At 44.2% G+C, this 15,376-nt stretch overlaps 1 protein-coding gene across 1 annotated transcript; it reads left to right on the plus strand.

The window, feature by feature from the left end:
* Nucleotides 1-249: 249 nt before the first annotated feature.
* On the plus strand, nt 250-9,115 carry LOC148689612 (uncharacterized). Its single transcript, XM_088688512.1, has 6 exons — nt 250-3,115; nt 3,737-5,269; nt 7,654-7,787; nt 7,928-8,416; nt 8,527-8,668; nt 8,999-9,115. Exons 1-6 carry the CDS (start codon nt 287-289, stop codon nt 9,113-9,115), a joined length of 5,244 nt encoding a protein of 1,747 aa, XP_088544638.1. The 5' UTR covers nt 250-286.
* Nucleotides 9,116-15,376: the final 6,261 nt, after the last annotated feature.

Raw genomic sequence — 15,376 nt, forward strand, 5'->3', positions numbered from 1 at the left:
GTCTATCAACAGTTGGGACCAGCTAGAAAGGGAATTCCTCAACCGTTTCTACAGCACTCGTCGTACTGTAAGCATGCTAGAGCTGACCAGTACGAAACAGTGGAGAGATGAACCTGTCGTCAACTACATAAATAGATGGCGCTCCTTAAGTCTGGATTGCAAAGATCGGCTTTCTGAAACCTCTGCCATTGAGATGTGCGTTCAAGGCATGCACTGGGGGTTACATTACATCCTCCAAGGCATAAAACCAAGAACATTTGAAGAGCTAGCAACTCGTTCCCACGACATGGAGCTGAGTATCGCTAATCATGGGAAAAAGGAGCCAATTACTAACTTCAATAAGGAGAAAGTATTCGCCCCAAATGTAGACAAGACCGGGAAGAAGCCCGCTAAGGAAGCTTTCACCGTCAACACTACCCCCATCAAGACCTCTTCTGCCCCCATCAAGACCTCTTCAGCGCCCATCAAGACCTCCTCAACGCCCATCAAGATCTCCTCCAAGAAGAAAGCGAAGGAGATAAAGACAAGTGAGCCTTCTCGCACCCAAGACAGATACAAGAACACCTTGAGAGAGTTGGAACAGAAAACGTACCCTTTTCCTGACTCTGACATGGCTGCCATGCTAGATGACTTGCTGGAAAAAAAGGTGATTGAGCTACCCGAATGCAAGCGTCCTGAAGAAATGAATCGCACAAACGATCCTAGGTACTGCAAGTACCATCGTATTGTGAGCCATCCTGTTGGCAAGTGCTTCATTCTCAAAGAACTCATCATGAAGCTAGCACAACAAGGGCAAATTGAGCTCGACCTTGAGGACACGGCCGCAACGCATACCACTACAATTGCGTTTGGATCGCTTAATCATGTGCCTCTCCAAATGACACCTGACCGTTCCCGTGAATGCTTAAGTTGCACGGCACCTCCTACACAACCATCACTGGAGAGAAGCGACCAAGATACACATGCTAATGATGAAAAAGGATGGATATTGGTAACCTACAAAAAGACAAGGAAACCAAGACCACAAGTCATACAGCCAAAGGTGGAACAAAGAAGAAATCACCACGGCCGCAACAATGCGAAGCCTAAGAAAAACATAAAGCATAATAAAACAACATATGCTAGGGAACCTATGGAGCAGGAGCCACGCATTCCCGTTTCCTTGCGTGAGTACTTCCCGAATGACTTTTTCCAACAGTGCACTACCGTGGCCTGTCACATGGTTGAAGTAGAAATAGAAGAGCCCTCAAAAGGCAAAGCTATCGCCACTGAGGTAGAAAAGACCCTTACACCTGGAGAAGGTCTGCCAACACACTTTAGCATCGAGGAAGCGCTACCATTGCCAAAAAAGATGCGAAGAGCACTAACAGCAGTCTTGGCAGGTCCCGACGACCACGAAGTGCAAGAAAGTAACGACGAAGGCTCGAAGCTTCAGCCACATGAATATGCCACATGTTGTGCCACCCATGACGTAATTAACTTCACTGACGAAGACCTACTGTTGGGATCAAAGCCTCACAACCGTCCTCTCTTCGTCTCCGGGTACATAAAGGAATACAAAGTCAACCGCATGCTTGTGGATGGTGGGTCGGCCATAAACATCATGCCAAAATCAACAATGACCATAATCGGCATCAAGGTGAATGAACTATCCCTGAGCCGTCTGCTGATCCAGGGTTTTAACCAAGGAGGACAAAGGGCGATAGGCATGATCCGAGTAGAGATGACCATGGGTGAGCTCAAATCAAGCACGATATTCCACGTGATTGATGCAAGAACTTCCTATAGCTTGCTCTTAGGAAGACCTTGGATCCACGCAAATGGGGTAGTGCCGTCCACCCTTCACCAATGCCTAAAATTTTACCGAGAAGGAGTGAAGGTAATCCAAGGTGATACCAAGCCATTCACCGAAGCCGAATCACACTTTGCAGATGCCAAGTTTTACATGGATGAAGAGACGGTACCCGAAGCCCTTCCGGAAGAGATCAAATCCACGGGCAGAGCAGCACCTAAAAAGCAGGAGTGGCAAGCCATGCCTAAAAAGCAAAAAGAGCAGGCCGTGCCATCTTCAAGCAAAGACGATGACGAGCTTGCTAAACCTGCAACAACCAAAGGGAGTAGGATGCCGTCAGAAGGACCGAACGCACCCATATTCCGGTATATCCCGATGTCAAGAAGAAAGAATGGTCAATCTCCATTCGAAACTAGAAAAGCCGACACACAGTGGCACACGGATAACGTGAAGTTGCTCAAGACGAATGCAGTTTTGCCTCTGACACAGCTAGGGGGTGCTAAGGCCGCAAGACTACCACAAGGCTTCATAAAAGCTCTACCAAAGAAGGTGGAATCAAGCTTTCTTCCAACCAAGAGGACCGAGGAAGGTTTCGACCCTAACGCCTACAAACTCATGTCAAATGCCGGGTACGACTTCGCTTCTTCTGCGGTGGTTGGAAAGAAGGTTTCAAACACTGTCAATGACGAAGAACGTAACCTCACCAAAACTCAAAAGAAGTTGAAGGAGCATGGTTACGGAGTTGACAACAACAAAGCCGGACTTGGTTTCACACCAAATGCACCTGTGATGATTTCAAACCAAGCGAAAAACACTAGCACTCAATATGTCAGCATGAGCATTAAACAAGACCAAGAAGAGCCTAAACCCTCCCCTCGGACGTCGGTCTTCGATAGGATGAGCCAGTCAAGCTCCAGAACTTCAGTGCTTAATCGCATTGGTGGTCAAGACCGAACCTCTGTCTTCAAGAGGCTTAACGCGCCGACATCCCAAAGCTCTGTTTTTGAAAGGTTGTTAAAGCCTAAGAAACAAAGCAACACAGTTATCTCTCCTCTGCGACGATCAGCTTCAGAAAGGTTTGAAGATAATGGGAAGCCTTTTGGAAAGAGGAAGACAACACCAAAGGAAGAAAAGCTCAATGGGTTAGGAGAAAAGGACGACGTTCGAAGCTTGATTCCTTCAAGGATGAAGCGCCAAGCAATCCTAGAGGTTGACACAAAAGGACCACTAAAGGTAAGGAGGCGCATTATCGTCCACACTGGCAAATCTTCATGCCAACAAACCCAAGAGAACGGCACTGAAGATGAAATCCCTAAGAAAGATGTCACTTCTGGCTCTTTCGACTCAAAGTCTTCACCTCAACCGCTGGGGGCATGCTCCAAAACCATGTCAGTCAAGTCAAGTGAAGATGAAGGATGGATTCATGTCACTCCGAAGAAGCTGCACGAGAAACATATGTCTTGTCCACAAGTTCACCAATCGGAAAGGGGGCAAAGCAGCTACCGTCAACCTTCAAAGCTACATGAAAATGTTGAGGATGATGAAATTACAACACAAAGATCGTTCATGCGGGATCTTTTCTTCCTCGAAGATGTCTTCAATTTCTCGATCAAGGCTCCTTGTTATGAAGATTGTGAGGAATGCATTTCGAAGATCGTTTCGAAGAAATTGGACAAGCAGCAACCATCTTGTCCACAAGTTTATCAGTCAAAAAGGGGGCAAAACAGCTCCTGTCAACCTCCAGAACCATGTGAAAGTGTTGGAGATAATGAAATTTCGACACAAAGATCGTCCATCCCCATCACAATGTGCGACCTCTTCCCAGAAGACTTCTTCAATTACTCGGTCAAGGCTCCTTCCTATGAAGATTGCGAGGAACGCCTCTCCCAGAACACCAGACAATCCTTATGCCGACAAGCTCGAGAAGACAGCACCGAATAGGAGATCCAAGATGTTTTCCACGTCACGATTCAAGAAGGTAAAGAAGACGAAATCCCCGAGGAAGATGTCACTGCTGCACCACCACAGCTTGAAGACGGAGGGCAAGCCACGATCGATGATCTCAAGGAACTCAACTTAGGTACAAGCAAGGAACCAAAACCTATCTTCGTAAGTACATTATTAAGTACATATGAGATAGAGGAGTATTATCAGTTGTTGTTAGAGTACAAAGACGTCTTTGCCTGGACCTACAAAGAAATGCCCGGCCTGGACCCTATCATCGATGTTCATCATCTTGCGGTCAGGCCTGGAACACGGCCGATAAAGCAAACTCAAAGACGCTATCGATCTGAGCTTATCCCACAAATCGAGGTCGAGATCGACAAGCTAATCGAAGCAGGCTTTATTCGAGAAGTGCAATACCCCAAGTGGATCTCCAACATCGTCATTGTCCTTAAAAAATCAGGACAAATACGTGTTTGCGTAGACTTCCGGGATCTCAACGATGCTTGCCCAAAGGATGACTTCCCCTTGCCAATCATTGAAATCATGGTGGATGCAACCACTGGCCATGAGGCATTGTCATTCATGAATGGCTCTTCTGGGTACAATCAAATTCGCATGGCCCTCGAAGACGAGGAACTAACAGCCTTTCGTACTCCAAAAGGTATCTACTGCTACAAGGTAATGCCCTTTGGTCTAAAGAACGCTGGAGCTACGTATCAACGCGCAATGCAGAAAATCTTCAATGACATGCTACACAAAAACGTAGAATGTTACGTAGATGATGTGGTGGTTAAGACGAAGAAAAGATCAGAACACTTGAAGGATCTGCGAATAGTGTTCGAAAGGCTGCGAAAATACAACCTCAAGATGAACCCGTTAAAGTGTGCGTTTGGCGTCACTTCTGGAAAATTCCTCGGCTTCATCGTCAAGCACCGTGGTATTGAAGTAGACCAATCAAAGATCAAGGCCATTCAAAGCATGCCCGAACCAAGAAACCTGCACGAGCTGAAAAGTCTACAAGGACGGCTAGCCTTCATCAGACGCTTCATCTCCAACCTCGCAGGGCGTTGTCAACCGTTTAGTCGCCTTATGAAGAAAGATGTTCCATTTGTATGGGACAAAGCATGTCATAATGCTTTTGAAAGCATAAAGAAATATTTGTCAAGTCCACCTGTCCTGGGGGCACCTGTGCCCGGGAAACCACTCATATTGTATATTGCTGCTCAGGAAAGTTCAATCGGAGCACTCTTGGCGCAAGAGAATGAATCCCAAAAAGAAGGAGCACTTTACTACCTCAGTCGAACTCTCACCGGCGCTGAGTTGAACTATTCCCCAATAGAAAAGATGTGCCTCGCTTTGGTGTTTGCCATTCAGAAACTCAGACATTACATGCATGCTTACACCATCCACTTGGTTGCTAAAGCCGACCCTGTCAAATACGTTATGACTAAGCCAGTCTTGACAGGGCGACTCGCTAAATGGGCTTTGCTTCTTAATAAATATGAGATCATCTACGTCCCAGCTAAAGCTGTCAAGGGACAAGCGCTAGCAGACTTCCTTGCCGATCATCCAATCCCGGCTGATTGGAAAATCTCAGACGACTTGCCTGACGAGGAGGTGTTCTACATCGACATCTTCCCGACATGGACGATGTTCTTCGACGGATCCGCACGAGCAGACGGAGCGGGGGCAGGAGTAGTATTCATGTCACCACAAAGGCACATACTACCTTACTCCTTCCAACTGAATGAGCTATGCTCCAACAATGTTGCTGAGTACCAAGCGTTGATCATCGGGCTCCAAATGGCGATCAACATGGAGATTACAGCTCTTGAGGTATATGGCGATTCCAAGCTCATAATCAATCAACTCTTAACTGAGTATGAGGTGAGGAAGGATGATCTCGTCCCATACTTCCGGCTAGCAACCCAACTGCTACAAAAGTTCGAAGCTGTGACACTAGAACATGTGCCAAGAAAGGAAAATCAAATGGCGGACGCTCTCGCCAATCTAGCCTCGAGTATGACACTAGGAAAAGATGAAGTTGCAGACGTGCCAGTTTGCCAAAGATGGGTGATTCCGCTCGTTAATGAAATGTCACTAGATGATACAAATGTCATCTCAGTACTTCCAGTCGATGCTGAAGAATGGAGACAGCCGCTGATCGACTACTTAGAGCACGGAAAGCTTCCAGATGATCTTAGACACCGTTCCGAAATACGTCGACGAGCACCTCGCTTCCTTTACTACAAAGAAACACTCTAGCGACGCTCTTTTGAAGGACTGCTCCTGAGATGCCTAGGTGAGGAAGAAGTTAATCAAGCCATGGAAGAAGCACATTCAGGTGTGTGTGGGGCACATCAATCTGGACCAAAGCTACATTTCCAGCTTAAAAGAATGGGTTACTACTGGCCGAGCATGGTGAAGGACTGCCTGGAACACGCCAAAAGGTGCCAAGCCTGCCAATTCCACGCCAACTTCATACATCAACCGCCTAAACCATTACACCCTACAGTTGCTTCATGGTCGTTCGACGCATGGGGATTGGACGTTGTAGGACCAATTACGCCAAAGTCATCTGCAGGGGAAGCTTACATCCTAGCTGCAACAGATTACTTCTCCAAGTGGGCTGAAGCCATACCTTTAAGGGAAGTAAAAAAGGAAACTGTTGTCCGTTTCATCAAGGAGCATATCATCCATCGATATGGGGTGCCTCGCTACATTATCACTGACAACGGAAAACAATTCTCCAACCGACTCGTGGACGAGCTTTGCGACAAATACAAGTTCAAGCAGCACAAGTCTTCCATGTATCATGCTCCGGCCAACGGCCTTGCGGAAGCATTCAACAAGACGCTGTGCAACCTCCTGAAAAAGGTAATCGGCCGAACAAAGAGAGACTGGCATGAAAGAATAAGTGAAGCACTTTGGGCATATAGGACTACACATAGGACTCCTACCCAAGCTACACCTTATTCTCTCGTATATGGCGTAGAAACTGTTCTACCGCTTGAAAGTCAAATCCCCTCACTAAGGATAGCTATACAAGAAGGCTTGACTGATGAAGAAAATGCAAAGTTGCGCCTTCAGGAGTTGGAAGCGCTGGATGAGAGAAGGCTCGAAGCTCAACAACACTTGGAATGCTACCAAGCACGGTTAGCCAAGGCATTCAACAAGAAAGTCCGCTCAAGGTCTTTCCAAGCCGAAGATCTCGTGCTGGCATTGCGTAGGCCTATCATTACAACTCATAAGACAAAAAGCAAGTTCACATCAAAGTGGGATGGACCCTACGTAATACAAGAGATCTACACCAATGGCGCCTACTTAATCATGGCAGAAGACGGGTTGAAGATCGGCCCCATCAACGGCAGATTTTTGAAGCGCTACTACCCCTAAAGCAAACGCACCACGCTCCTGGCCCGCAAGAGCATAAACTGTGTACGGCAGAATCATCATAAAAACCATCACTCATTTGAACTACGTTATGACTTGATCTCTTCTTTGGAAGAGTACGTAGGCAACTTGAAACTTCAAAACTTCAAGTACAGTCACATCAAAATAAATAAATAAATGTTTCATTAAAGAAAGTCAATTTTATTACAAAAGAAAAGAAAAAAAAATAATAATACATATGTTACTAGGTATTAGAAAAAAAATATATATATTCTCTACTCAAAAAAAAAAAAAAATATATATATATATATATATATATACATATGTTATAATGTATTACAAATAATAATAATGGCGGTGGGCTGGATTGTTGAGGATAAAGCCCAAAACCATGATTGGGCTGGATTGTTGAGAATAAAAGCCCAAACCGTGGGCTGGATTGTTAAAGATAAAGCCCAAAACCGTGAGTGGGCCGGATTGTTGAGGATAAAAGTCCAAAACCGTGAGCCTATTGGCATCAGCCCAATGGCGTCCTTCTTCTTCCTCGCACCCATGCCCAGCAACCTCTCCACTACCATGGAAGTGAAGCATCAGCTTTGCTAACTCACTCCGCCAAACCCCACCTGCTACACAGGGTGCGCACACCCGGAGCAAGGTGGCCTCCACCGACTTGGTCTCATCCCCCTCACCTCCGACCGCGCCATGAGCATGCGCTTCTCACGTGACTGCGACGCCTGCGACGGCGACGGCCAGTGCGAGTTCTGCTCCGTCGAGTTCCACCATCCGCGTTTCCAGAGCCTCCGACGGCAAAGATCGGCACAGCAAGGTCTGGACTTCAAAAGGGTTGAGAGACCGGAGGGTCCGGTTGTCTATAACCACCGCCATTCAGTTTTACGATCTCCAAGATCGGTTAAATTACGACCAGCCCAGTAAAACAATTGAGTGGCTGATCAAAGCCGCTGCCGATGCCATCGCTGAGCTCCCTTCTCTGAACAATTCTTCGTTCCCTGACACGCCTAAGCAGCTCAGCGACGAGAAGAGGGCGAGCTGCAAGCGTGGAGGGTTTGATTCGGCAGAGATTGAGTTCGATCAGAACTACAACCAAAATCAGAACCGGACCGGGAACCAAAGTCAGCACCTTTCCTTGTCGAAATCCGCTTGCTCCAGTACTTCCGAGACCAGCAAGGGATCCGTGTTTTTGAGTTCTGGAGGTGAAAACACACGCACGACCTTCACGGACCACCTCTACTGTACATTAGAAGGCCAGCGATTCAACGTCTTCATGTACGGAGACGAATACGATTGCAACCTAGAAAAAAAGTAATAGAGCTATACCAGAGTACCTGATTCAAGAAATCGAAAGGTCTAAGGTTGCCTTGGCACGTCTTCTCAAGAGGGTATCCGGAGTCCGCGTGGTGTCTCGAGGAGCTGGTGAAGATCATGGAGTGCAGAAAAACACTGGGTCAAATGGTTTTTCCAATCTTCTATGATGTTGATTCCTCAGATGTCGTGAACCAGAGTGGTAGTTTTGCACAGGCGTTTTAGAAATATGAACAGGAAGTTAAGGAAGAAAAGGTACTTCTCTGGAGAAAGTATGGTCAGAAGCCGATCAAGGGCTCGCCTTACCCAAAACAGAAACCCAAGTCCAGGAGTGAGTGACGCTCCCGCGGGAAAGCAGTAGTCCCGTGAAGTGAGGTGGATGGAGTGTTGACAGGATGTGGTTTGTTAGAGGTTCAGCGTCATCTTCATGCTTGCGATTCCAAATCGATGCGCGCCTTCGCCACTCGGATGAAGAGGTAGCGCATCTTCTCCACCGTATCCATCAACGGCCGATCTATCGACAACATGCTTTCTGTTTGGCATCAGATGCAACGTATAGTTCATTACTGGTGGCCCTGGCATCAGTGGTGGACCGTTGATTCCGTGGAATTTCTGATGGTGGAAGACGACGGTGGGTTAATACCAGATCTGTGCGATGACTGAAACTATAGCCCGAATCAACGAGTTTGATGAAAGGTTGAAGTTGTCTGAGCTTGTGTGACTCGTTTGAATTGCTGAATGCGTTGAAGCTATCGGAGGAATGGCATGCATAACGTTAGCATGGGCTCGGTAGGAATTCACGAGGGGGAGTCTATTGGCTGTGATCTGCCCTCTACTCATCACCTAGCGTCGCTGCAATTCCTCCACTTCAGGCTTGACGCCTTGCACTACCTCGAGCTCGTCATTCTCGCCACCATGATCAAAATCAACGAAGAGCTTCATTGACCGCTGTCAAACGACTAGCCGGTCTTCAAACTCGACGCCTTACACTCTGCCTCAAGATCTGGCTGCGTCTGTACATGGCTGCTGCCTTTGAATGTGATCAACAAAATCAAAGTTTGTCAACTCACACCCAAAGATCTCATCCGTCTGCTTGCCTCTGCTGCTGCCTTTGAATGTGATTGACAAAATCAAAGTTTGTCAACTCACACCCAAAGATCTCCTCCGTCTTCTCTCGAACTCGGCCCGGGTTTTCACCCACAAACTCAACCTTGCAGATCACCATATAAAAGAAAAAAAAAATGATGGAATCTGGCTGGACAGCACCATGCACAAAAAAAAAAAAATATATATATATATATATATAATAAAAACAATGATGGTGCTTCTGGAACCATGTGCAAAAAGAAAAAAACATATATATATAATAAAGAAAAAAACAATGATGGCGCTTCTGGCACCATCTGAAATATATATATATAAATGAATGGTGGATCAGTGCCACCGAAAGCAAAGGAAAGTAAAAAAAAATAATAATAATAAATAATAAAATAAAATGAAAAGGAATGATGATGGACGGTGATGTATATGTTTTATCTGTATTTAGCACAATACACTAAATAAAATAAAGCATGTCCATTAATCTCCAAGAAATTACAAGCGTGTACAAAAAAAAAAAAAAAAAAAAAAAAAAATGGAGCTTTCACAAAGGGTGTTCACGTGAAGCCCCATTACTTGGCAAAACTCTCGGAGCGGGAGGCATTGGAGCAGAAGGTATCGGAGCAGGAGGCATCGGAGCGGAAGACATCGGAGCTAGAGCATTCCAGGCCTCAATACTTGGTGGAACGCTGGATGACCCAGGAAAAAGGTGCCTCTGGAGATAAGCCGCAAACCTTTGACGGTCACTTTGAATCCGACCTTCAGATTCTTGCAGCTCATCAAGCTTCCTCTTCATGCCCGACGAATAGTTATTTGCAAGCACGTGCAAACTTCTATTCTCGTACTTAAGCTGTTTGATCTCCTGCTTAAGATTTTCCATCTCTGCCATCAATGATTCCACTTGACGGGACCGAGCAAGCAGGCGTTGGCCCATGTTGGACACAGAGCTCGCACACTGAACACTAAGAGCGAGGGACTCTTGAACGGCCAACTCATCGGACCGTCCTGACAGCAGCCTACTATCTTTCGGAGTGAGGAGGTTTCTAGCTACTATTGTAGCTGTTGTGGCATCCTGCATCACAGAGTCTTCACCTGTAAGAGGACCGTTAGAAGATAAGAAAGAAGGGGGCCATACGTTACCTTGACGCGGCGCGCCCGTATCACTGCTGAGACTCAATTCTAAGCTAAGGTTCGATGGGTTTGTCATTTTTCAAAGGTGTTCAGAGAGAAGGGGTGAATGGAGATAATTCTCAAAAGGCCGGAGACGATTTTCAAGAATGGGCAACTTTCAGAGTGTGTATGTTGGAGTGATCGATACCTCTGTAAAAAGCCAAGCGACACGACCACCGATTCAAAAATCCGGCTTTTCAAAAAACGCGTTCAAAAATCCGGCTTTTCAAAAAACGCGTTCGCGGCTTTTCAAAAAACGCGTTCAACTTTGTCAAAATATATCTGACAAAGTCGAGAACACGTGGAGGCCATCATCGCAACTACACGTCTTTAGCCGACAAGCGCAAAGTTCGGCGACGCTTTCTCTGCTTTTCAGAAAACGCGTGCAACTTTGTCAAAAGTGGCGCTCGTTCAGAAATCGAAGAGGCGTCGTTCAGAAATCGAAGAGGCGTCGTTCAGATATCAAAGAGACGTTTGTCGACAAGGGTAAAAGAACGGTACCACCACTTGCTATTAAGAAATCCCTATATGTGTCGACCTTCGTCTCTTATGGCAAGGCAAACCTGAAGAAAATGCCCAACTCTTCCTCACCTCTGAGGGCGCACTCCCAGCAAAGCCTCTCGAAATACACAATTCTTCTTCTTCCTTTGAGAAAACCTATTCAACCTTTGAAGATACCAGATGCCTGGAGTACAGATGACCCAGGAGGAAACGATAGATTGAAGCATGTGCTGATTCATTCACCGCTTCTTCAAAAGCAAAGGTATCTCATATCATCAAGGGCGAAAGCAAAGGTATCTCATATCATGCTTTTTCCCTATCTTTTCCTTTGCCCTTGTTCTCACCTGCCAAGACAAGGACAGAGAAAGCAATATGTCGGAACCTCCACTCAAACCAGTTGCCACCAAGAAGTGAAGCACCATTTAAATGCAAAGGTTGCATTCAACTCCTGCATCGAAGGACAAATACTACAAGAGAAGATGTTAAACCTGCATAAGGAAATACCACTTCTGCAAAGGGGAGCAAGTAAGGCAAGTGAAAATGATACATCGAAACATGTGGAGACAAGCACAACAAATATATGTGTTGATTTATTTGCTGCTTCTTCGAAAGCAAAGGTATCTCATATCATGCTTTTTCCCTGTCTTTTCCTTTGTCCTTGTTCTTACTCGCATGGCAAAGTGAAAGAAGCAATCAGCCGGCACTTGGAGTCAGTCTTCCGATCTGGAACCGACTACCTGGAATCTATTCCTGATTGCTTACCTAGTATTGCTCTCAAGTAGTCATCTTCAACGGTTGATACACTGCCAGATAAGGGACAAGGAAACTTCAATCTTTCCGATTCGTATTCAATACGAATTGGAAAGATTGAACAAAGAAACAGGTCAGCACCTCCACCTCGTACTTGCCTGCCATATCCTGAAACCGCTCGTAGACCTTCGGGGGGAGACCAAAAGAATCCTGCTGCCCAGTTCAAGAGTAGCACAAAGGAAAATCAACGAGCGGAGGAGACCAGAAGAATCCTCCAGCCCAGTTCAAGATCAAGCCTCAATGGCCCTTGAAGAAATCACAAGTCCGATTCAAAATCAAGTGTTCACCACCCTTGAATCAAATTCAACTCCAGATAAAAGGAGTAAGTTCAGACCTTCGGAGGAGACCAAAAGAATCTTCCAGCCCAGTTCAAGATTAAGCTTGTGGAAAATCAACGATTGGAGGAAACCATAAAATCTTCCAGTCGAACTCAAGATCAAGCCTCGATGGCCCTTGAAGAAATTTCCAACTCAATTCAAGATCAAGCCTCGACGGCCCTTGGGTTGACATCTACATTAAGGGACTTCAAAACGCATCTTCTACACGTGACAAGCACATGTCAACGACGCGCCTTGAAGTGGGGGCATTTGTAGACATCGAAATTTCGGTGAAATGAATGTTAACCAATAATTAAAATTTCAACGCTCACGTGTCACATAAATTTTACATGTAGCGTGTGACTCAACGAAAAATCGAAATAAATTGGAAAGGTCATCAAATAGGACACGTGTCAATATCTGGCAGAAATGATTTATTTCATCTGATTATTTAAATCCAAAAAATCAAGTTTTGGAATTCTATAAATAGGAGGCCAAGGCATTCATTTCAAGGGGAGGAAAAAAGAGAAAAGAAAGAAGAAGAGAAAGAAAGAAGGGAATTTACATTACACCAAAACCTTGAAGCCTTGAAACTCTAAAGCTCTCAAGCAAATCCCGAAGGATCAAGAAAACATTCTTCGTTCTTCGTCAAATCCTCCTTCAAGATCAAGCCCCAACGGCCCTTGAAGAACTTCCACCAACTCAAGATCAAGCCCCGACGGCCCTTGAGGAAAGTGTTCATCGTTCATCATCCATTCATCCTAAGATCAAGCCCCAACGGCCCTTTGGATCAACAACCTCAACAAATCCACACATACACTCAGTCTTCAAGATTAGGCCCAAAAGCCCTTGAAGATCCGTTCATCCATCAACCTTCAAGATCAAGCCCCGACGGCCCCTTGAAGAAATCCAGACACCCAGTCTTCAAGATTAGGCGCAAAAGCCCTTGAAGATCCGCTCATCCATCAACAACCTCAAGACATCTGTTCAGTCTTCAAGATCAAGCCCCGACGGCCCTTGAAGAGAAGTGTTCATCGTTCATCATCCGTTCATCCTAAGATCAAGCCCCAACGGCCCTTTGGATCAACAACCTCAACAAATCCACACATCCAATCAGTCTTCAAGATTAGGCCCAAAAGCCCTTGAAGATCCGCTCATCCATCAACCTTCAAGATCAAGCCCAAAAGCCCTTGAAGATCCGTTCATCAACTGTTCATCCCTAGATCAAGCCCCGACGGCCCTTTGGATCAACAGCTCATCCACAAACCTACACCCTACGAAGATAGAATCAGAGGATCAAATTACAAAGAGATTGTAACCCCAAAATCATTTAAACGTAAAATATATTTTGTACGCGTTATTCTTGTCTCTTGTTTTCAGGAATTTTTCGTGTTTACAGACGGATCCAAGATCCCTATGTTGATCTACCCCGTCCAGACGTAGTGTTTTAGCTTATTATGTAATTTCAAACCATATATATGCTTTCCCCAAAGTTTTTTCTGTCTATTTTCACCTTGGATTTTTTACTGTCAAAATCAAATTAAGTTTTCCCTTACGCTTTTAATGAGCAAAAACGTACATGAGCATGCGCGTAATCTCTTTGTAAAGTTGTCAAAAAGAACGTTTCTATCCATGCACGTATTCCTATTTTTTTTTTCTTTGATTTATTCATAAATTTCATTTCATGTGTACCCAAAAAGCCTTAAAAAAAAAATAGCATAATGATTCAAATTTCAACTATTCAATCTTTTTTGGGGTTTTTTGATATGGGTCCAAAGTAACTAAAAATTGAACCTATTTTAAAAGTCAACAGTCACTAAAAATTGGACCTATTTCAAAAGGTGGCCTATAAAATTGGACCTATTTCAAATTTTCCCATCTTTTTTTTTTTTACATCTAATGAGTTCTTGGTTTTTTTGTTTTACTTGGTTTATTTCCTTTTCATTTTATTATTTTGTGCTCTTTTCTTGCCATTCTCTTTGCTTGTGCAGGATTTATTTAACAAGAAGTGAAATGGTGGGGATATTCTTACCATGCTCGGTTTCTTGTGCAGCAGTTTCTGGTCTCTCATTTGGAATTCCATTTGGCAGCTGACATTGATTTTCAGCTAGGAAACCCTCCTTGCCCTTTGGTCTTGACCCGATGGTGAGAGGCACTTCCATACCATATAGTCACTTAATCAGACAAATATTTAAGAGCAGAGGTTAAGAAAAAAGATAAACGATGGACTAGAAGTTCAAGCCAACAATCCCCGTTTGTATTTACAATTTTCACAATTGTACATAAATTATTATGATTTTTCTCAAATTTGCACTGAAATAAAAAAACAATGCTCATGATAGTTTGGAGGGTTTTAAAAATCTAAACGACGTTGTAACCATCGTCTAAGTGTAGAACAATTACGAGCGTTTGTATATTCTTTTTTGTTTCACATTTTTCACGCTTGCACATTAATTATCAGGAATTTTTATTTATTTTGAATTCTCCCAAAAACAATGTTCGTGAGGGTATGGAATGTTTTAAAAATCCAATCGACGATGTACCCATCGTCAAAGCATAGAGGATGAGATCATGAGTGTTTGCATAATTTTTTTTTTCACATTTTTCACGTAAAAAATTAATTATTTTTAATTTTAATGTGCTTTGGTATTTCGTAGGAAAGGTCAAATTACATTAAAACATTCATAATGTTTAATTTATAAGTATGAAAAACATGAAACAAATATGCAAACGCACGTGATCACATCTTCTACGATTGGACGATGGATACATCGTCGTTTGGATTTTTAAAACCTTCCAAACCTCATGAACAGTGTTTTAGGGGAGTTGAAAATGTGTAATAATTCATAATAATTAATATACAAATGTGAAAAAATTATGTGGACACTCGTGATCCATCCCCTTCATTTTGACTATGGTTACATTGTCATTTGGATTTTTAGGGTTAAGGTTTAGGGAATGTAGATACTAATCTAGTGACAACGTGGTATGTAGATATTAATTTAGTATGACATTTTTCATTTGATTA

The sequence above is a fragment of the Pyrus communis genome, chromosome 17, assembly GCF_041283825.1.
Source record: "Pyrus communis isolate YQ-2024b chromosome 17, ASM4128382v1, whole genome shotgun sequence".
Lineage (NCBI taxonomy): Eukaryota > Viridiplantae > Streptophyta > Magnoliopsida > Rosales > Rosaceae > Pyrus > Pyrus communis.